Here is a 23,947-nt window from a genome sequence, read left to right as displayed (position 1 = left end):
ATAAAAGGAATCACTCTGGTGTTTTGAAGTTAGGGTAACATGTTTACATTTTTGGCCTCATCAGAGAAGAAGATATGGTGATTATGTCAATTACAGACTTCCTTTAACTAAAGTGGAAAACAGTGGAAATTGAAAAAAATGCTTTGGGCAAATTACTAATAAGCTTTTGCTAATAAAAAGAAAGAAAACAAAAGTTTGGAGATAGCCTTAGAAGGAAATGCCATTGTTTATCACAGCTGGAGGAAGTCTACTTTGTGCTGATGGCCAAAATGTGAAATGACAGCCACCCTGAGGCCTGCCAAGAGAGGTCTTCAAAAGGAATAATAAAGTAAGGTAGAGACAGTGGTCAAATTAGTCCTCATACCCTTACCTCTACTGCAAACAACACCTCAGCTACATAGTATGCACATGGACCTCCAGTACCATCCCGAACAGCAGGTTATTGATTCTAATTAATGATTTTTAAGGTTAGAGTCATTCTAGTTCTTCATTTTTTTTTTTTTCACACTTAGGAAATTCTACACGATGTCTAACTTAGCCTGAATGTGGTTTATGAATTGTACAACCTGTGCTCTCCACCTCAATAAAGTCTTTCATACCACATTATAGGGGACAGAGCCACACAGTGGAGTCAGGCTTGATTTCAAGTCCAGGCTATGCCACTTTCTGTACAAATACACTTGGGAAAATTACTTAACCTCTCTGAGAATCAAGATTCAGAAAAAAAAGAGATACCTATCTTCTAGGACTACTTTAGAAATAAAATCAGGTAAGACAGGTGATATGGTTTGGCTCTGTGTCCCCACATAAATCTCATCTTGAATTGTACTCCTATAATTCCCATGTGTTGTGGGAGGGACCTGGTGGGAGATAATTGAGTCATGGGGTGGTTTCTCCCATACTGTTTTCATGATGGTGAATAAGTCTCATGAAATCTGATGGTTTTATTAGGGGAAACCTGTTTTGCTTGGCTCTCATTCTCTTTCTTACTGCCATGTAAGAAGTGCCTTCTGCCATCCCCCATGATTGTGAGGCCTCCCTAGCCACATGGAAATACAACTCCATTAAACCTCTTTCTTTTGTAAGTTGCTCAGGCTTGGGTATGTCTTTATCAGCAGTGTGAAAATGGACTAATACAACAGGTGATTGGTAGATAAATAGATAGAGCCTGGCACCTAATAAGCACTCAGTAAATGTTTTTTGTTTTCTTCCCTTGGAGGAATATTTATGAATTTGTACTGTTGGGCAAATATCCATGTACGCTTCAGTCCTCAGCTCAAGAGTTATATCTTTTCAGGAACCAACCTGACCTGCTCCCCAGTTCTCTTTTGATGCCCATTTACAGTTAGGTATCCCTCCTGGATTCTCCATTAATCCCTTATGCATATCTCCTATACAGTATAATGCTTACACTGTATCACAAATATGTGTTTGTATTTCTATCATTTGTACTAGACAATGAAGCCCTCTGGAGGGAAAGAAGAAATCTTATTTGACTTATTGAATCTAGTACCTTGCACAGTGCTTGGCACATAATGTGAGTTTCCTAGATATTTGCTGATTGAAAGAAAAAAGAGAGAGAGTGTGTGTGTGAGAGAGAGAGAGAGAGAGAAGAGTGAGGAGGGAGGGAAGGAAAGAAAGAAAGAAAGAAAGAGAGAGGACAAAAGAAAGAAAGAAAAGAGAGAGATAAAGAAAGAAAGAAGGAAAGAAAGAAAGGAAGGAAAGAAGGAAGGAAGGGAAAAAGGAAGGAAAGAAGGAAAGGAAGGAAGGAGAGAAGGAAGGGAGGGAAGGAGCGAGGGAGGGAAAGAGAAAGAGAGACAGAGACAGGGAGAGAAAGGAAAACTTTATATTCCAAGGTTGCACAGTTTAAGAGGTTCTTTATTATTATCTTACCCTTCCAGGGAGATGGCCCGTTGGAGAGTCACTGAAGGCTGACGAGTTGTGGTGCTATGTTGGGAATGACTGCAAGAAAAGACAGAAGAAACGCACATCATTTATTTGAAATGTTTTTGAATATTTTAATCAGTCCTATTGTCAAGAACCAATCTTGAAATAAATACAGTAGAGATTAAATATTTGTTGATAAGTAGAACCCTCCACCAAAATATAGTACTCTACCAGAGAAGAGTTAATTTTTTTATAATTTGATTTTAATATGTATTATTCAAAAGTAAGCTTTTAATGATAGGTAAACATTAAAATGAACAAACATTTGAAAAAGGTAATTTTTTGCCTTTGGAATGAGATAATATAGAGCATAAAAACATACATCTATTTATGATGCAATGTATTTTTTTAAGCTGCAGAATAATTTTTTCCAACAAAGTTTTACACAGAGCCTAATCTGTAAATCAGAGAAGTTGTATTTAATTAGTATTGATGTATTTATTAGTTCAAATTTGCAACACTTAGTTGTAAAATTAGTAACAATTGGGCTATTTGGTGAACACAAAACTTGAAAAATGAGACTTCCAGCTACATATCAATCTTCAAATTTAATGTAGTTCTAGATTTTGATTACCTGTAACAAGAAAAGACTAATTTTGTAGATAAACAATAGAAATAAAATGATAATATCTATCATTTATTGAGGTCTTAAACACTTTCCTGTTTTTAAACTTTTATGTCTTTTATTTCTCATACATTTAGGAGGTATGTCCCATTCAACAGATAAAGAAATTGAGATACAGAGAGGATCAGAAAGTTGCTCAGAGTCACCTGGTAACTTCCTATACTTGAAATGGCATTGAGACTGTTTGATTCTAGAGTCATTTTAAATTCTTATAACAAGTTTTCACATTTTTAAGAATTCATCTCGACCGGGCGTGGTGGCTCAAGCCTGTAATCCCAGCACTTTGGGAGGCCGAGACGGGTGGATCATGAGGTCAGGAGATCGAGACCATCCTGGCTAACACAGTGAAACCCCGTCTCTACTAAAAAATACAAAAAACTAGCCGGGTGAGGTGGCGGGCACCTGTAATCCCAGCTACTCGGGAGGCTGAGGCAGGAGAATGATGTGAACCTGGGAGGCGGAGTTTGCAATGAGCTGAGATCCGGCCACTGCACTCCAGCCTGGGCGACAGAGCCAGACTCAGTCTCAAAAAAAAAAAAAAAAAAAAAAAAAAAAAGAATTCATCTCGTAATCTTAGAATATTCTTTTTTTTTGAGACGGAGTCTCACCCTGTCACCCAGGTTGGAGTGTAGTGACACGATCTCAGCTTACTGCAACCTCCACCTCCCTGGTTCAAGTGATTCTTCTGCCTCAGCCTCCCAAGTCACCAGAACCACAGGTGCATGTCACCACACCCGGCTAATTTTTGCAGTTTTGGTAGAGATGGGGTTTCACTATGTTGGCCAGGCTGATCTTGAACTCCTGACCTTGTGATCTACCCTCCTCGGCCTCCCAAAGTGCTGGGATTACAGGCGTGAGCCACCGTGCCCGGCCTAGAATATTCTTTAGAAAGACACAGCAAGAGAATCTTTAATCTGAGATAGGCACAATAATAATAATTCAACAGCCAACTTTATTGAATGTGTAATTTTAGTTTATAGTATTAGGTTAAATATTTTGGTTGAAATACTAGTTACATATGCCTATAATACATGAACGAGTGTATATATACATATATGTATAAAAGAAACCTGAGTTTAGGATTTCTCAGCACAAACATGGCAAATGCTGACATTGTCACAGAGAATCAAGCTATAGGCTGCAGAGTCTTTCATTCAGAATGTAGGTTACCATAGGTGGGAAGAGGTGGTTTCCTGCGACAAGTAGATAATATTTGTCTAAGGTTAAGGGTACAGAATTTTGAGACCATAGCTGAAACCTAGAGAATGATATTCAAGTTAAAGACTGTGCTTCTTCAAGTTAAAGATTGTGTTTCCTGGTATCCCTCGCAGTGCCAAGATATTCATTGATCATGTTTTCAATTGACTAGTTGAAAAGTATCATAACATTCAGGACTTGGACTATGTAGCCAGACTGCCTGGCTCAACCACATATACCAATGTAACCTTGTATAAATTACTTAAATCTCTCTGTATGTCAGCTTCTCATAAGACTAGGATAGTAACAGCACTTTACACACAGGGTTATTATAAGAATTAAATGAATACAGTATTTAGAACAATGACTATCACATGGTAAAGCTATATAAGCGTTCATTAAATAAATAAACCAATACGATTTAGTAGAGGGTATACTTTGAGATGTTTAGTACCAAATAAGAATAATTACTGTATTTAGACCACTTCAGTTAGTCATACAGTCAGTGCCACAAGGTGTATATTTCTGTATATAACTTTAGTGATAAATACCAAATTAAAATATATTTTCTATTACAAAAATATCATACATTTACAACATATAAAATAAAATAAAGCATTTTCTATTACAAAAATAATATAAAATTACTGGAAATAAAAATGAGAAATTAAAAAATATTCACCTATAGTCCTATTACCTTCTTTCACATTTTACTGAGTTATCTAATGTAGTTCTTATAGGAGTCCTATAAGGTAGACATAAGTATTCCCATATACAAGAAAACAAAACACATAGAACTTAAAATAATTTTCAGAAATCAACAGCTTGCAAATGTGGAGCCAGAGTCCAAACTAAAGCTTTTCTTATTGCCAAGTGTGTGTACTTTCCATTCTATCTTACTGACTCTCTACATGTCCATATGTATTTCACAAAGTTGTACATATATACAGAAACATATGTAACTTCATATCCTCTGCTTTTCCTAACATTACAATTTAAGCATTTCTCATAGGGTCGCTATCATTATTTTGGTGTTACATAACGTTACTTCCTATGAAGATATAATTACTTAGCCATCTTTGATAGTTGGATATTTGGGTGATGTTTATTGTTTTAATATAAACAGTGCTGCAATAAACATGTTGGTATCAATTACTTTTTTCTTATTCTACAATTTCCTTTATATGCATTTCCCAAAATGGAAACACTTATTAGTTTCTTGATTTATGTTATTAATTACTTTTCAAAAGCTTTGTACCATTTTATTGCTTCTAAAAATGTGTATCTGTACCAGTTTCCCCACAGTCTTGCAAGCACTGACATTATAACTTTTAAAACACTCTAACAATTTAATAGATGAAAAATGATGCTTCAAATTTGTAATGAGCATTTCTTTGTCTATTAGTGAGAATGACCATTTTTTTTCCATATACTTATTGGCTAATTATATATCTTTTGTGCAAAATGTCTAATCCTTTCCTTTACCATTCGTTTTCCACTGGTCTAGAAAGTACCAACAGTTCTTAGGCAAAGATCAATGATGGTCACTAACCAAGATTAATAAGTAACTGTAATTTCTGATAGCTTTCTCACCATTAGCTCAGCCCACAAAATTAAAACAAAAAAATTCAGTAATCTCACTTCACTTATAATTACCTTATAACTAATTACTTTGCTATTCTACTGTATTCCAATAACATCCTCTTTAAAGTTTTAGTGACAAAGTAAATGCAAATGGAACCATGAGGTGCTCAGAGAATTTGACTCCTTTTATATTACACATGCAAGGTTAGCCAGTTTCTCCTAGCGTGTAAATTTGGAACAGAGTCTTTTCCAAAATGTAATTATCCTTTTACTCTCTTCTAAGACAAATACAGTGAACTAAGATAAATACAGTCAAGACCTGTAGACACAATGAATTTTTGTTATTCCCAAATATAATAGCAATGTCCAAGCCATACTTGCAGGAGGGATACTTGCAGTGGATGTTTGGACCTACCTGATGGTGATTACAACTGGTATTTTAAAGAACACCAAACATTTTCCCTTTCGGACCAAGTAGGTTATATACTTTCCACATTATTGGCTGCATAAACAATGTGGTGTAGAGTTACCATCGCTAAGAAATTACAGATAACCACTTCCTGTCTCTTTCACCTCCTCAGGAAGAGAGGCCAGTCAGATGGAATTCTGAGAACTGCTGTAGAAAGAACCAAGGGAGGAACTCACAGCTAAAACATGCTGCTTTGTGCTACCATCTCATTTTCCTACATATCCATAATAGCACCCAGAGCTATGAATCACTAAGATTTATTCACATGCCTATTTCTCCTATAAAGTCATGTGTGCTTTCAGAGCAAGGTATTGGGTTTCTTCATCTATACATTCTCAGCTCGGGGTTGACACACAAAAGACCCTTCATCAATGTCTTTTTGAATGATGAATACCATGGATTGAATTCCATCTATCTGTAAGGCCCCCATGACTTCTCGCTTTGAAATTTTGCAATAGCATCAAGAATTAGGTTTCATCCCCACTTTCAAGGGAAATTAAATTAAGGCCCAGATCTCCTAGCTAGTAGATGGCACAAGTAGAACCCAGATTTGCCAGCTCCAAAGTGCTTGCTCCTCTGAGACAAACCATACTGTCTTATAAAAAGTTGAAATCAAAGCTCTGTGACTGGTCTATATAGAGCACCTGAAACAACTCTGTTAGAAAATACTGAACTCCCACTGGGTAACACTGACAAGTTCTTTTTCTCTTCGGTATAAAATCCTACCCATTACTTTTACTATGTATGCTCAACTTCCGTGTCAGTGGTTTTTGAAGATCATTTTTATGAAGATCACTTAATAAACGAACTTATCTGTCACATCCATATCACCTCATTAGTAAGTCCGGAACATTTATCAAGATTTAAGTGACAATGAATAGTGGGTGGGTAGAATGAGCATGAGGGAGGCTCAGCATCATGCTGCAACATGAATGCTGCAGAAGAAGTCCCCTGTCATCTGGTAGAAAACTTGTGGCACCAATTCCCTAGTTAGGTAGTTTGGCTGAGGTACTAAATCAGGCAACTGTAGAGATAAATATTACTAAACCTTTTTAAGATCCAAAGAGAGATATCAGCCCTATTGCCTGTCCAAATCATGCTGTCATTAAATAAAATTGAGCAAGAGCACAATAGAGTTTCCTTTCCAAGAACTCTCTGAGTTTTCCAAGTAAAAGACTCCAAACTGTTGCCTAAGAAATGAAATTTGAATGGTGCTGAAAGATGCATTCCTATTGCTGTGCTTAATTAAGAAATTTTTGAGCATCTGAATTGGAATAGTTCCATTATACATGGAACACAAAGGTCCTAGCTGGTGGTAACAAATGGCTTTTAAATTTTCTCTTTCTCTGAGGCAATGAGAGGCAGGATAAATGGGTTTTCCAACATGTTGTAATATTAAAACTATGCTATTTTAATGGACAGCACAAAAGATTTTTGTGTACTTTATTAACTAACTGATAACATAAAGTTACTTAACGTGACTTGTAAAGTCACGTTAGTCATTAACGTATCTCCTTATGGATATTCAATATTGTCTATTTTTTCATTTCTAATGAACTTGCATTTATCTGTGTCATATTCAACTCTTCATCTCTCTCTTACATATTTGTATCAATCATTTATTTAATCTACCTTAATATTTCTTTCTTGTCTTTTTCTGTCTACTTTCCTTCTCCCTTAATGTAGTGCATGCATTAAGTTGTCACTATTCTTAAAAAGACGAGTATGTCTTGGATATCCAATCAATACCTCAAATTTAACATAATCAAAACATCATCATCTTCCCACATGAAACTGGATAGTCTCCTGTTGTTTCACTGACACTTAACATGAAGTGTCTTGTATAATTATTTATATGTTGTAGTTATACCCAATAAATGTTAATTGGAAACTTATTATACACCAGGGATTGTGTTAGGTGCTTGGGATGACTCATTCCTCAATATTGTAGTACTCAATAAATATCTGATAATAAAGAGAATGGTGAAGGCAAATAAACCATTTGGCCCATGTCCAAATAACATGGATAGCATTTTTCAATAAATCCCCAGGCATATTTAATTGGCAAACTATCTAAGCTATGCTTAGAAGAATATATAAGTATTTTAAAGTATGACAAAGGAAAATAAGACATTTTGAGAATCCAGAAGAGCATGATCAAGATCATGAAGGGTCAAAAATATGTGGTGTGCTCTGGAAACTTGAGTGTCTTGGCTTGGCCAGAGCAGAGTGGCCAGGGGTAAGGTCAGGAAGCTGGCTGGGGACGGGCAATGAGGGGCAATGAATACTTTGCCAAGGTCTGGTCTTACATTTGTTGGTAATGGTGAGCTCTCCAAGGTTATTAAGTGGGGGGAATAAGAGGGTCAAGATGGTGATAACTGTGATTCAGAAAACTAAACCTGAAAATATTCTGAATAATGAAAGAAAGTGGAGGAAATCTATAGTCAGGGAGACTAACAATAAACCATCAGGGTGAAGAAAATTAATACACACCTACACCTGAATAACGCAGTAAAAATTAAGAAAAGGGAATGTATTTAACACATTTAGAGGTAGAATATCCAGGAATTAATAAGAAGGAGCTAAGGAGAAGACACTTTGATTCCAGTGATCTGGCTGGGTAGGCATTTCCCCTCCCCAAAGTTAAATTATCCTACATAGAAAGGGCCCTGTTCTTCCCAGGGTATAGGAAGAGTTGTGCTCTCTTCTGTGACTTTTAAGTAAGCCTTCAAAAACTGACAGACTCTGGTGTTAGGATTGGGGGAGGTGAGGAAGAATGAATGGAGAGTTCTATCCCTGACTGAAAGGATCATGGCTCTATTAACAGAAGTGCATGTGTGTAAAGGAACGTGAATAAGTGGCTAGAAAAATATAATTGAGTTTGATTTTGCACAAGATTAGCTTGATGAGCTGGTTACACATGTGTGTAATGTGATCTACAGTGGACATCCACAATTATTAAAAAGTTCTTCCTTCTCTTGGTGTGATACCCATCTGTCCACAGTAGCCACTGGATGACTGAGACATTCCTTGCATCTTCAACCCTTACAAATAAACATTCCTAACACTTTTGACTCTTTCTTTATGAGCTAGTTTCAAGGTTATTAGTTATCTTTCCTTGTATGCTCTCAAATTTTTCTCCTGATATCTATCAAGTTGGTGCAAAAATAATAGTGGTTTTTGCTGTTTTATAAAAATGATAAAAACCGCAATTACTTTTGCACCAATCTAATATTTAAACTGCAGAACGTAGAAATGAACTCATAGTTCCAGATGTGTTCAGATCAGGCAAGAGTGCCATGAGATGCTGACTTTCCTCCATCTGGATCCCATACTTCTGTCATAGCAGCCCAAGATAACGTGGAATTTTACAGTTTGCTGAATTTTATGCTAAGTTTAGAGTCCACTGAACGTCTCATATATTTGTGACCTCAAATGATTTAAAATCAAACCTATCATGTACTTACACATCAGATTTTGGGAACCAATATATTTATCACATGTCAAATTTAATGGTTTTGATTTTGATCTAGTTTTTAAGTTTGTTAAGCTAACATTTAGTCATCAATTTAATTCAGTAAGTGTTTATTGGACATTTAAGATGTGTTAGCCATTATAAAATTTCACTCTTTCATCTAGCTTTATATCATCAAAATTCACATTTTTATTTAAGTCATTGATTATAATAAGGCATAAAGACTGTGCATTGTGCAAATCATCACAGATCTTTCTCCAGTTTAATAGCTAGTCCACAAGTTACGCTGTTGAGTTCTCTTTATCAGTATTCTTTTAATAGACTAACCAATCTTCTCCACTCTCTCAGTGACAGGCAGACCAATGTCCACAGCAAGCAGAATGCTTATGTCCCATAAATTTCCATTCTTTTCAGGTGATTTGCATACTAACAAAGAATCAATTGTAACTGTTCTTAAATCTGTTTATTCTTATTGCATTTGTTTTTATAATTACATAATTAAATGTGGCAAAAATGAAATATGTGTATGTAAAAAGCCTTATCTTTATCAAGAGTAAGTTTGCTGATCTTGAAAATCTAAAAAAAAGTACTTATTAATAGTTAAAAATATTGCTGTGAAATTAGGTCTGAGAGAGATAAGATCAAAAAATAATGATAAAATAAAGAATTTTTTACTTAGTTCACTTTTGATTCTCACCTAAATTTAAAGAAATCCAGCATGGAAAGTATGAATGATGGATTAACGTGTGATTTATGTAGGAAAAATGAAATAGAACTTCAGAAAAAAAAAATGGGTCCCAGGTTTCTGGCCTTACAAGTCAATTTGGTATGCCAAATATTTTAAATCAATTAAAGAACAATTTAGACATTGGAAAGAACACTATCAAAACTGTGGCCAGAGGTTGAAAATGCTAGAAAAAATCTTGACCCTCACATATAAAAATTAGATGAAGGAACACAGTATGTTAACTGTTCTCAAATTAAAAGTTCTGATGACTTACAGAAATGCAAAGCATAAGATTGTACTGATGATAATTTGTTTAAAATTAAAATTATGGACAATTAAGAAATCAAGCATGCTAGGACAAACAGATGGATATAAGCATGAAGAAAAATATTAACTCAAATTTAGAGCCCCCAATTTTTCATTCCATAGCCAAAGATACTCAAAATGTGCTTTTCTGCTTTATGTTAAATGGCTTCACTCAACAGTCAGTAATGACATGGTGACTCAAAAAATAAACTGGATATGGTTTATTGGGAGAAATACCATTTTTTTCTTTTAAATACCAATAAAACACTCATTTTATTATGCCACTATGCAATTATACTTTTAAAAGTTAAGCTGAAGTAATTAAGACAGGCAGTTTTTAAAATAAATGAACTATTTAAATCCAAACTTTTGACTAACAAGTCAATAACTGGTTCTGGATGTGTAGGGTAGGAAAAGTTCTATTGTATGAATGTCTAACAGGATTATCAACTAGATATTAGTTATTTCCTTATCTTTAAAGAATAGCAAGAGAGAATTTAGAGTCTTCTTGTAAAGGACACTTATGTTAAGTTGCACAGCCAGAATGTGTTTAAGGTGAGATCAGAAGACAGATGCAATTCTCAGCCCTTGGTTTTCTCCAATCTGTGCCTATATTCTTCTCCGTGACAACAGTTAAGTGATGAACATGGCAGCCCAAACACTGGCCATTCTAAAAATCACACTCATCACTGTTAGGTAGTTGAGAGACTTTGAGAGTGCACTTCAAATGCTGAACTAATCTCCATGAAAAACCCTTTGCTTAAAGCAATAATGAGAAATCTCAGCATTTTGCCCAGTGGACTGACTCAAATGGATTATGACTGGCCTCAAAGCCTGAAACACCAGGAGTAAAATATAGCGTTTTAATATAGTGGGCATATTCCTGCCTTTACTCATTTTGTTTTGGGTGGCTGGCTATACATCATTCTTCTCGGCTTCTGTAGTACACAAGCTGCATCTCAGAAAGCAATAAGGCACTTAGTAATGTATAAACATGTATAAAAACACCCTTTCCCCACAGACCATTCTTCAAAAAGAAAATGAAAAACTGAATTTATAATAGCTAAAATCAAGTATTAGTTCCATAAATGTAGCTACTTCAAAAAGGAAAGCAAATTTTAGTTAGAAATTTTATATAAAAATAGGTACTACAAAAAGCACCAAGTGGAGAATGAGAAATGGGAAGATTTTCGTATGCCAGCTGGGATTTTAGGCATCTAATTCAAATTGCCCTGGATATCTTTTCATTTCACATAGGAAAGAAATTTTTCAGAACAACACACTCTGATTTTTATTCTTTAACAACATTGAGAAGGCAGAGGTTTTTTCTGAAAAAAGGGCAGAGATCTGGATGTCAGAAATGTGGGCTTTCCCCTGTGCTCATGATGAGCTCAATGGCCCTAGATAAGTCACTTCATTTTCCTTGTTTTGATTTTTCCTTCCATTTCTTTTCAGTTCTTACTGTCCTCTCCTACTTTATTGGGTGTAGATGGGAGACAGCGCTGTGATGGGGAAGGAGCATGGTCTTGGGAACCAATGGACTTGGGTTAGGAATTTCTCACTTTTCTTAATGAGGTTCTTGACAATCTCAAAACTGAAAATTTTCATCTCTAGTCCTGTCATCATATAATGTAGATAACGTATTTTTTCACAGTTTTCTCTGATGGGGAAAATAAAGCAATGTATGTAAAAAAAGTTGTAAAGTATGAAGTATGGATAATAGTAAATTGAAATTACTTCTCAGGAAGGCAGAGTGATTTGGGTATAGGTGTCTCTAAATACTGACCTGAACCTGAAATAACCAATGGGTTGAAGGAAGGAAAATATGGCTAGAGCTAAGAATGGAATCTGCAAGATATGGCAATTGCATGTGGTGTGTGAGCGAGGAATCCAGGACAACTTCCATCCTTCTAGTTGGGGTGACTGGTCAGCAGTGGTGCTTTATACTGAGAAAGGAGTATAAGAATAATAATAGGTTTGAGGGAAATATGATTATTTCATTATTGTATCTGGTGAGTTTAAGGGAATATGTGTGCCATCAAGATAGAGATACCTCATTAAATAGATATTAGAGTTTAATCTCAGTAGACAGTTCGGGTCTAAAATGGTACATTTTGGAGTCAATATTGTATAGGTTCATTTGAAGTCATGGATAGTCCTAGAAAGGTTGTGATGGAAAGGACTGAAAGCTAAAATGAAGACTTAGTGATAGGAAGCATTATAGGATGAGTAGCAGAAGACAAACACAGAAAAAGACTAAGAAGGAGTGAGTGGAAGGACACAGGAGGAAAAAGAAGAGAATAAGAAGTCATGTCAGCCAAACATGGGAGCAAAGGAATAGTTTTAATGGGAAGAGTTTGGTCAACAGTTGCTAAAGACCTTAAAGCCCTTAAACATGAAACAGGGAGTACTGCTCTTTGGAGTTTGTAACATATTCTGTAGGCAAAGAAGAGGTCATGAGTACTTTTAAGCTAAATTAAAACACAGCCACTTTTGTAGTTTAGAATAAGCTCTTCATGATTCTCAGGCTTATAAAACAGCTGGAAAAGGGTTAGAGACAGCCAAGGATCTGTGGAGAGAAAGCAGTTCTGAAGAAGACTGGCATGAATTCCAAGCCTTTTTGTTCTAGCATTTCCAGAGACCAGTCCTTATAGAGTCTTTCTGTAGAGCAAATAGAACCCTTTACCCTGACAGGGGAATGCCACATTTCCCATGGCAACCCAGTGTGGGTTCCAAGGTTAAGAAATACAGAACACCTCTTATTATTTTGCTGGGTTCTATTTTCAATAAAGAATTGTTTATTCTACAATCTATTTTCCTTATTGATTTTTCATACAGACATCCAAGTAAATGTAGGATGTTTGACTTCATGGGATCTGTTAGTCTGTTTGTATTAGCCTCAAGGAAAAGCCCCAACTGTAATGAAAGAGGAGATGTTTCACTTGACATCTACAATCTGAATCTTCCTTACAATGGTCATGGCAGAGTAATTCCTTACAATGGTCACTACAGAGTCATCACCCTCATTGTACTAATAGGTAACAGAATAAAAGGTCAATTGTTCAGTTCCCTCTGCTCTACTATTTATACTCTGAAGGTAAGAATCACCTCTTTCTCTGGTATTCTTTTCGGTTGAATATGTTCCAAGTAACCATGTGGTCATTTGTTCACCTAATCTTCTGCTTATTACCAGAGCTCTAGTATTGAAAAGAAGAAAAAGCGAGCTGGAAATTAAGACCCCAACATGATAAAGTGCAATGCTTTCTACAGTTTTAAATTTGATATAGTGAACTGAAACTAGTCACTGGCAACAAACTCTTTCCACTTAAATAAGTTAGCGCTTTCCTCTGGTATTAATTTTCTGACACAAAGCAATTTTTGTAAACATTTGTAGCTGTGTACAGCTTGATAATATTTAGCATTCATAGCCATTAGATTACCAATATAAGGCAAATATTAAATGTAAAATATCAATATAAGGAAAGTATCTAAACATTAAAATGTTTTGTCTTTGGATCTCAACGAAAAGCTTCCAAATGAAGCTTTTAATGAATTTCCCACTAATGAAAAATGACTACTTATGAGCAACTATATTGTATGCAAGTTACAACTGTGAGGATGAAAGTGAGAGGATTTGAAAAGGCATAAGGATAACAATTTTTAAATCTATGATAACTTTCTTACCCTTCACATTTCTTAAGATTTGCAAAGAATTAAAAAAAAAAAAAAAAAACCCACTTCTAGAGGCCAAAAGTTTTATCATAGTTTGTTAAGTTAGTAGAAGATTCAGACATCCATTCTCCATATCTCATCTTCCCAATTGACAAATACCCATTTGTTACCACCTGGTATATGCAAGGAATTATGCCTGGTATAACAAAGGAAAAAATAAGGCCTAAAATAAAGACCATGATCTTCAAGCATATATAATCTAACTTGGGAGAAAGGACATTCATTTAGTCATTCCAGTTCATTCCCTCCCATGTCAGTTTGGCCTGCAATCTTCCTTTCTGTAAATAGAGGTATCACTAACTGAGTTCAGTCAAAAAATCTAGGCATTTTCAATGATTTATTTTCCATCATACTCCATACCCAATCCATTAACAAGTTGTTTTACTTCTTCCACAGAAATACATGCCACCTCTTCAGTGCTACTACCTTAATGGAAACAATACCTTCTCTTAGTAGACAATTGAAACAGTGTCCCAACTGGTTTTTCTCCTGTCGTGCAGTTACTTCTCACTGACCAAGATTGTTTTCAAGCGTGACATCAGGTCATAAGTTGCCCCACTTACAGAAAACCTCTCAAAGACTTTTCCATTGCACTTAGAATAAAATACACAGTCCCTTTGAGAGATGTAAAATCCTGTGCCACTGTCTGTCTTTTGTTGCTCATTGCTCCCCACTCTGTCCATCACTCCCTAACCTAGCCATACTGGCCTTCTTCTGCCTCTGAGATATTCTCACTAGTCCTCTCTAAGGGCATCTGCGTTCATGGATTGCTTTACCCCTAGGTCTTTTCCTGGACACCTCCTTTTCATTCAGATCTCAAGTGAAAGATTACTTCCCTGAGATGCCTTTGCTGGTCTTCTACCTAAAGGTGTTTCATTACCATCCCAGGTATTACATAGCCTCCTACATTTCTCCACATCACCTATTACTCATGGAAATTATCTGTTTATTTGTTCAATTTTGTATTTGTTGACTTCTTTCCCAATTGAGAGTATTGCTTCCATGAGTTGGAATCAAGTAAACTTATTGAGAATTCTTTAATGCCATGATTCAAGTCAAAAATCATTGTTTTCATATTACTACTGCATGCTGTGTATCTTGCAGAAGTAATGCTTTCTTAGACTCCATTTCCCCCCTGCCTTGGTTCTTTGAAATATCTTAGAAAAATGTGTTGACTACATTTAATAGGAAGCATCCAGTCAAACACCCTGCTGGAAATTATTAGGTTACTCAACTTCATGTCACATCTTATACTGAATATACCATTGGCTTGTAATTGCTCCAGATCCTTTCTCCCACCTCCAAACTTTATCAAGGCATATCTTTAATTACCCTTATTCAGCCAATATTTACTGAGCACCACATATGTGCCAGGCAAAAACCAATGTATTGCAGAATTCATTCTACTCAGTCATCTACCTCATATTTGTTAAATTATTCTCCTTGTTGCTTTCTTGTAACCACCTACATTCTGTTATAGGATATTTCTGTATCTACTGAAATTAAGCACTGTGCTAGGTAGTATAAGAGTCACAAATAGGAAGCAAGCCCAGTTCCTGTTATTAAGAACCTTACAGTTTACATAGAGAGATATGTAAGTAAGTGATAGTGATCAATTAACCAAAAACAAAAAGGAAGAAAGAAAAGAAAAAGAAGCAAAAATAGACTGAACACTATTAGAACAAAGGAGATTTCACCCTAGCCTAGAAGTTTACAGAGCCCCAAGGAAACAAAAAAGGAAACAAAAATGTTTTAAAGATTTTATTTGTTTGCCCTAAAAGTTTGAGAAAGTTTTCCCTCTGAATTAAATGAAGTTAAAATTGATAGATAATGGTTGTACATATTTTTGGGTACGTGTGCTATTTTAACACCTATATAAAATGTGCAATAATCAAATCAGGGTAATTGGGATATCCATTGCCTCAACCATTTATATTTTCTTTGTGTTGACAAATCTTCTCTTCTACCTACTTTTAAATGTACAACAAATTATTGGTAGCTATAATTTCCTTACTGTACTATGGAATACGGAACTTATTTCTTCCATCTAGCTATGTTTTTTTACCTTTAATAAATTTCTCATTTCTCCCAGCCCGTTCTCTTCCCAGTCTCTAATAACCACATTCTACTCTCTGCCTTCATGAGATCCACTGTTTTAGCTCCCACTTATGAGTGAAAACATGCAATACTTGCCTTTCTGTGCCTGGCTTATTTTATTTAAAATAATTACCTATAGTTCCACCCATGTTGTTGCAAATGACACAATGGATTATCATTCAGCCATGAAAAACAATATGAAATCCACTTGCAGTTTTAAAATTTTTCTTCTGGGCCTCAAAGTTTCTAAATACTTTAATAGGATCATTTTAGGAATAAGAGAAGTTATAAATAATACATATACATGTGTATCAGGAAACATCATATTACTAAGAAATATTGTATTTTTTTTCTTTTTTTTTTTGGCGATGGAGTTTTGCTCTTGTTGCCCAGGGTGCCAGGCTGGAGAGCAATGGCAAGATCTCAGCTCACTGCAACCTCCACCCCCGGGTTCAAGTGATTCTCCTGCCTCAGCCTCCCTAGTAGCTGGGATTACAGACATGTCCCACCACGTCCGGCTAATTTTTGTAGTTTTAGTAGAGACGGAGTTTCTTCATGTTGGTCAGGCTGGTCTTGAACTCCCGACCTCAGGTGACCCACCTGCCTCGGTTTCCCAAAGTGCTGGGATTACAGGCATGAGCCACCGCGGCCAGCCCCTACTGTCTTTTTTACCACAGTAGTGGAAACATTCATTAAGTGAGTCAAACGTCATAACTATAGCCATTTCCAAACATCTTTTATTTTGGGAAAACCTCAGCCATTTTATTCACACAGGGCCCTTTAAACATGACACTTGATAACCAGGCAATACTCCAAAGGAAGCACTAAGATGATTTCAAGAGCCACAGTCCCTGCTATCGCTCTTTACCCAACCTGCTGCTATTCATTCTTCAGGACTTATCTCATGCACACTCAGATTCAGGAAAAGAATTTGTAAGCTCTAAGCTTTGTTTCCACAGCACCCAGGCATATCTTCATCAAGGCATTTCCCACATAGTAGTAAAGCACTATTTTAAAAATGTCTTTTTCCCCAGCTAGGCTGTGAACTCCCTGAAGGCAGCAACCATAACATATTAACCATTGTATCCCCAACCCCATATCTAGCACAGTTCCCATCTATTGAACTGAACACTGGAATGCTAGTTATACAATTTCCACTGAGCCCCAAGCAAAAATATTCACTTTTATCACGACAAATCATTTGTAATTGCATTTAACGAAGTCAAATGAATATACCAGGGACTCTCTATGTATACAGTGCACTTGACAAGGGGTGGGGGAAAATAATATATACCCTCTATTATACCACAAATTCACAAAGAAGGACAATATGAATAAGGAGGAATCCATTTATTGCCACTTCAGAATATAGTGGTGAATCTTAATTTTGGAATAAAATATGTGATGAAAGTTAAAATATGAAAACGACAATAAACAGATTCTGCTCTGCTCCAATAAACTTATGTCTTATTGAAGATATCGAGTTGAAATAGCAGCCATAAAAGTTACAGAGATAGAAGATTTAAGCAATTAGCCATGGCAGGATGTTACAGGGTTTACTGCTGTCCATAGCTGGTCTGCTTAAACAAGGCTGAAAGCCATCAACGCAGCTGAGCATGAAATTACAGAATCTTAGTCTGCCCACATAAAGATGCTCACTGTTATTACAGTCAAATGTCATTTTTAAGTTAATTTTGTGAAAGATGGACCAGCCATATTTTCTTTTGTGAAACAAAACAAAGAAAATAGCTTGACCTCATAAACAAGCACAAGTCTGACTATATTCTCCTATGACTGATAGTTTTTTATTAATTAATGAATATTAAAAATACAGAGGTTAATCAAGAAAAGGCAACTTTATAGAGAAAATAGTTCAGTGGTTATCTGGGGCTGGGGTGGGAATGGAGATTAATTGTAAATGGGCATGAGGGATCTTACTAGGGGCATGAAAGTGGTTTAACACTGATTTATGGTGATGGATATAACACTGGGTAAAGTTACTAAGCATTATTGAATTATACACTAGAAATGGGTGAAGTTTATTGTATGTAAATATACGATGTGAAATTATTTATAATAAATAAATTTAGGGCAAAACATAAAGCTTGAAACTACAGTACAAGATTTTTAAAAAATCATGTGTCATTAAGCAGTATTGTATTTTTTAAGCTCTAAATTTCTAGGTTCTTTATAAAGTTTTCATCTGATTCCACACTACCAGAAAGCATCACTTTTAATAGATGCTGGTCACCTGATAATAACACTCATGTTATTCAATAACATGAATTATTCAATAATACTGATAATAACATTCATGTTTAGTCACGCTTTCCTCTCCAACTTTGAAACCAGAGAAGCAGAGAGCCACTACTGGCCAGCAGAGCTAAGTTCAATGTGGTGGAAACATCCAACAATGTGGATGTGATTTTAGCTGTTAACTGGCTTTGGTCAGTTACTCTGATTTGGGCCACAGCTGACTTACAACTCTTGGATTTGAATCTTTGTGGCATGAAAATATTAAGAAACAAGCAATGAAAAAACAAACAAAACAGAAAAGCATTGATTCAAAAGGAAGAACACAAACTATCCCTAAGCGGATACTTTGTTTTCCAATGTCTTTAACCACCAGTTTGAACCTAAACTGATACTTAAGTAAAACTACCAGGACGCAAACTGTGCATTCTATAAAAACTCTGATATTTTAAAAGTTAAATTTCTTGAAACATAAATTTCTTTGAATCTGTGCTCTCTAAATAACCCTCTAAAGTTTACTTGAATACTAAAATACTATTTGTTACTATAGAGGGCAGCTTGATAAAGTGGAGTCTGAATTACTCATTACATCAATCACCCATTGATTTATTCCACAAATATTTACCGAATGTTCTATGTACAAGTACTCTCTAGGACCCAGAGATAAAGGAGTGAATAAAATGAAAAACAAAACAAACAAACAAACCCTGTCCTCATTCAACTTACTTTGTCATGGTGGGAATTGATAGAAATAAAAACGAAAATAATAATGAGAATACATAATACTTATTTAGAAATTACTATATTGAATGTGTTTTATTAATCGCTTTATATACCTTGTCTTATTTAATCCTCCTGATGGTTGTAAAATCCCCATTTTGCAGATGAAGAAACTGAGGCTTGGAAAGGTAAAATACTTTGTCTCCTCTAGCCACAAAAACTAGTAAGAGATAGGATTGCCCCTCAGTCTGTTAAAGTCCAAAGTCTGTGCTTTAACTTACTGTAAATGTTGCCCATACAAAGGGCCTTGGGGACTTTGGGGGAATTGACTAACTGCCCTCAAAATTTGCAGATAAAAGTATCCTTTAGGAATTAGAATAAATAATAGAGATCTATGTTTAAATGTGAGAATTTTTGAATCATAAATTATAAACTATATATTTACAAACATTTGCACAAATACATCTAAATGCACACATTTTGTATGTCTATACCTATATATTGGATACATAAATATAAAAACGTCTCTTTTACATTCAGGTAAATATAAGTTTCTATTACCTCAAGAAAACTATAATGACTGATTTTCTTATGCTAGGGAGCTTTAGTTAATATTTTGGGTCTAAAATTGTAAATTATACATTTGCTTTTATATAGACTCAAAGGGTAGAAAAGCCATAATGACATTTTCTTCATTTACTAATAACACTATTGATAATGGAGACTGTTTCTTTTAAATACTTTCATTAGTTTATGCTAGTATTGATCAAATAAATTGAAGGTCTGTTTTTTATTCTTTTCTCTTTTCATTTTTCTATTATTACTTTCTATGAGATATTATTTTAAAAAATAATTCGCATTGGCAAGAGTATTTTTTCCAATAATCAGCTTAACATCTGTCTGATCCAATTGCTCCAACTACTTCTATCCTTCTCCAATTACTCCTACATATTTGTAATACAAGGTATCCTCTTCTGTCTTAGCTAAGTAAATCTTGTCTTTCTCTGATGTTAACATCTTTCAAATATTTATAGACTAATAACAACGTCCTATTAATTTTACGATTTCATCAAACTCCACTTATCTACTTATTTTCATATCCCTGTATAATTTAGAAAAAATATGACTATAACATAATATGGATAATATTGTCTAAATTTTATTTTAACAACTCTACCAAGTATCATAAATATATGAGAGAACATTTCTCTTCTGATAGGTGAGGATTAAACAGCACAGCTCCCATTACCAATTGTCAGATGGCTGAATTTATACTGTCTGTGGAGTACTTTTTATATACAGTGAATGAGGATATTTTCAAGTTAAATCTTTGGATAAAGAAATGTCAAAGATAATCATCTTTGAATATATGACTTACTTTTATTGCTAAATCTGTGCTGGGGAAATTGGCCCATCAAGGGCATATCCATTAATGCCTGAGATTTTTCTCTGAAACTTTGTAGTCTTAGGTAGAGTCGCCAGTCTCACTTCCTGAAAAGAGACTTTTCAGTATTGCACTTGGATCTCTGTCTCCAAACATCATCCTATCCTCTTGATCTCACAGGCCAAAAGGCTCAGTCATGTAGGATTTATTCCCTTCCCTCATTTCTGGAGGTGTGAAGTGATGTTGGTTCTACTTTTAGAACATTTTCACATTGGTCTATGACATGGATTAGCTCTGTGTCCCTACCCAAATCTCACCTTGTAGCTCCCGTAACTCCCATATGTTGTGGGAGGGACCTGGTGGGAGATAAATGAATCATGGGGGCAGGTCTTTCCCATGTTTTCCTCATGACAGTGAGTAAGTCTCACGAGATCTGACAGTTTCAAAAATGGGAGTTTCTCTGCACAAGCTCTCTCTTCTCTTGTCTGCTGCCATGTGAGACATGCCTTTCACCTTCTGCCATGATTGTGAGGTCTCCCCAGCCATGTGGAAATGTAAGTCCAATAAGTCTCTTTCTTTTGCAGATTTCTTAGTCTCTGGTATGTCTTCATCAGCAGCATGAAAATTAACTAATACAGTAAATTGGTAAGAGTAGAATGTGGCATTGCTGAAAAGATACTCGAAAATGTGGAAGCAACTTTGGAACTTGATAACAGGCAGAGGCTGGAACAGTTTGGAGGGCTCAGAAGAAGATAGGGAAATGTGGGAAAGTTTGGAACTCCCTGGATTCTTGTTGAATGGCCTTGACAAAAATGCTGATAGTGATATGGACAAGAAAGTCCAAGCTGAAGTGGTCTCAGATGGAAATGAGAAACTTGTCGGGAAATGGAGCAAAGGTGACTCTTGGTATGTTTTAGCAAAGATACAGGCAGCATTTTTCCCCTGCCCTAGAGATTTGTGGAACTTTGAACTTGAGAGAGATGATTTAGGGTATCTGGCAGAATAAATTTCTAAGCAGCAAAGCATTCAACAGGTGGCTTGGGTGCTGTTAAAGATATTCAGTTTTATAAGGGAAGCAGAGCATAAAAGTTTGGAAAATTTGTAGCCTGATAATGAGATAGAAAAGAAAATTCCATCTTCTGAGGAGAAATTCAAGCCATCTGCAGAAATTTGCATAAGTAATGAGGAGCTGAATGTTAATTCCCACGAAAATGGAGGAAATGTCTCCAGGGCATGTCAGAGGTCTTGATGGCAGCCCCTCCCATCACAGACACAGAGGTCATGGGGAAAAAGTGGTTTTGTGGGCCGGGCCCAGGGTATCTCTGGTGTGTGCAGCCTAGGGACTTGGTGCCCTGTGTCCCAGCCACTCTAACCATGGCTAAAAGGGGCCAACATAGAGCTTGGACTGTGGCTTCTGAGGGTGCAAGCCCCAAGCCTTGGCAGCTTCCATGTGGTGTTGAGCCTGTGAGTGCACAGAGGTCAAGAAATGAGGATTTGGAACCTCCACCTAGATTTCAGAGGATATATGGAAATACCTGGATGACCAGGCAGAAGTTTGCTGTAGGGGTGGGGTCCTCATGGAGAACTTGTGCTATGGTAGTGTGGAAGGGAAGTGTGGGGTTGGAGCTCCCACCCTGGGGCACCACCTAGTGGAGCTGTGAGAAGAGAACAACTGTCCTCTAGACCCCAGAATGGGAGAGTCACTGACAGCTTGCACTGTGTGCCTGGAAAAATGGCAGACACTCAAGCCCACCCATGAAGGCAGCTGGGAAGGAGGCTATACCCTGCAAAGTCATAGGGGCGGAGCTTCTCAAGATCATGGGAACCCACCTCTTGCATCAGCATGACCTGGATGTGAGACATGGAGTCAAAGGAGATCATTTTGGAGCTTTACAATTTGGCTGCCCCACTGGATTTCAAACTTGCATAGGGCCTGTAGCCCCTTGGTTTTGGCCAATGTCTCTCATTTGGAATAGCTGTATTTACCCAATGACTGTAGCCCCATTGTATCTATGAAGTAACTAACTTGCTTTTGATTTTACAGGCTCATAGGTGGAAGGGACTTGCCTTGTCTCAAATGAGACTTTAGACTGTGGACTTTTGAGTTAATGCTGAAGTGAGTTAAAAATCTGAGGGTTGTTGGGAAGGCATGATTGGTTTTGAAATGGGAAGACATGAGATTTCGGAGCAGATAGGGGCAGAATGATATGGTTTGACTCTGTGTCCCTAGCCAAATCTCATTTTTTATCTCCCAGAATTCCCACATGTTGTGGGAGGCACCCAGTGGAAGAGAATTGAATCATGGGGGTGAGTCTTTCCTGTGCTATTCTTGTGATAATGGAGAAGTCTCACAAGATCTGATGGTTTTAAAAACATAAGTTTCCTTGTACAAGCTCTCTCTTCTCTTGTCTGCCACTATGTAAGATGTGTCTTTCACCTTCTGCCATGATTGTGAGGGTTTCCCAGCCGTGTGGAACTGTAAGTCCAATAAACCTTTCTTTTGTAAATTGCCCGGTCTTGGGTATGTCTCTTTTTCACCCCATGTGAAAACGACTAATACAGTTTCCATCTACTGTTGTCATAGTGTAGAAAAGACAAAGTCAGAAGACCTGGATTTGATCCAGGCTCCAACACTGAATACCTTGGTTACCTTGGTAAGACCATTTAACTAAGTCTTAATTTTCTCATCCACAAAATGAGAAAAATAAGTCTTCATGATTTTTTTGTGTGACATCAAACACAATATATATAGTATATATTATGGAAGATATAGTAGGTACTCAATCACTAAATATTATTACTATTACTACTTTCATCATTAACTACTTTTCTACTCTTCAAGGTATTTCTTTTCTTGAATTCATCCTTTAAAATTTTATCAAAGTAATCTTGCAAAACACTAATTTGCAAATGTAATTCGAAAGGCTTTCATGATCCACCATTTAGCCTTATGTCTCTCTACATATTCTATAATGTAATCACTCTGGGCTACTCAGCCTTTCTCAAACATCTCATGTTCTTTCATGCCAGTAGGCATTTATATATGGTTCCCCTTGTCCTGGAATGTCCTCCCCTATTTCCTGTTTCTTGCTGTACTTGATTCTGTAGTACCCACCACAAATTACTAGCCTTCACTGGAAAATGAAAGTTTAGAGGGTTCATTTGAATCAAGATTGAATGAAACAAGATTGTTATATGGGTATAAAAACTGCTACATTAACAAAAGTAGTATCAAGAACAAGGGAGGGAATAGTTACACTCTTATTCGCCAACCAGCCTCCACAAGGGGTACTATTTTGGATTCAGAAACATTTTCTCTTCAATCTGAAGATCAGAATGGTAAGTGCTTTTAAATCATGCCAAATGAGAATCAACAGAAGGCACTGGAAATGTTTAACCTAGAGAAGGGAAAGCTGTAAGCAAATTGTAAA

The 23,947-nt window shown here is 36.2% G+C and overlaps 1 protein-coding gene across 8 annotated transcripts in view; it reads right to left on the bottom strand.

Annotated features, from left to right (window-relative positions):
• Positions 1-23,947, bottom strand: part of DLG2 (discs, large homolog 2 (Drosophila)) — a 2,293,993-nt gene that overhangs the window by 445,708 nt on the left and 1,824,338 nt on the right. For all 8 annotated transcript variants that reach the window (XM_011938528.1, XM_011938530.1, XM_011938531.1 and 5 more), the window contains one exon: positions 1,894-1,962. In XM_011938528.1, coding sequence (XP_011793918.1) covers positions 1,894-1,962 — 69 coding nt within the window. The remainder of the gene's footprint in view (positions 1-1,893; positions 1,963-23,947) is intronic.

This window comes from Colobus angolensis, unplaced genomic scaffold, assembly GCF_000951035.1.
Source record: "Colobus angolensis palliatus isolate OR3802 unplaced genomic scaffold, Cang.pa_1.0 Scaffold174, whole genome shotgun sequence".
Classification (NCBI taxonomy): domain Eukaryota; kingdom Metazoa; phylum Chordata; class Mammalia; order Primates; family Cercopithecidae; genus Colobus; species Colobus angolensis.
The sequence above is the reverse complement of the archived record's forward strand: the minus strand, read 5'-3'. Positions and strand labels throughout refer to the sequence as shown.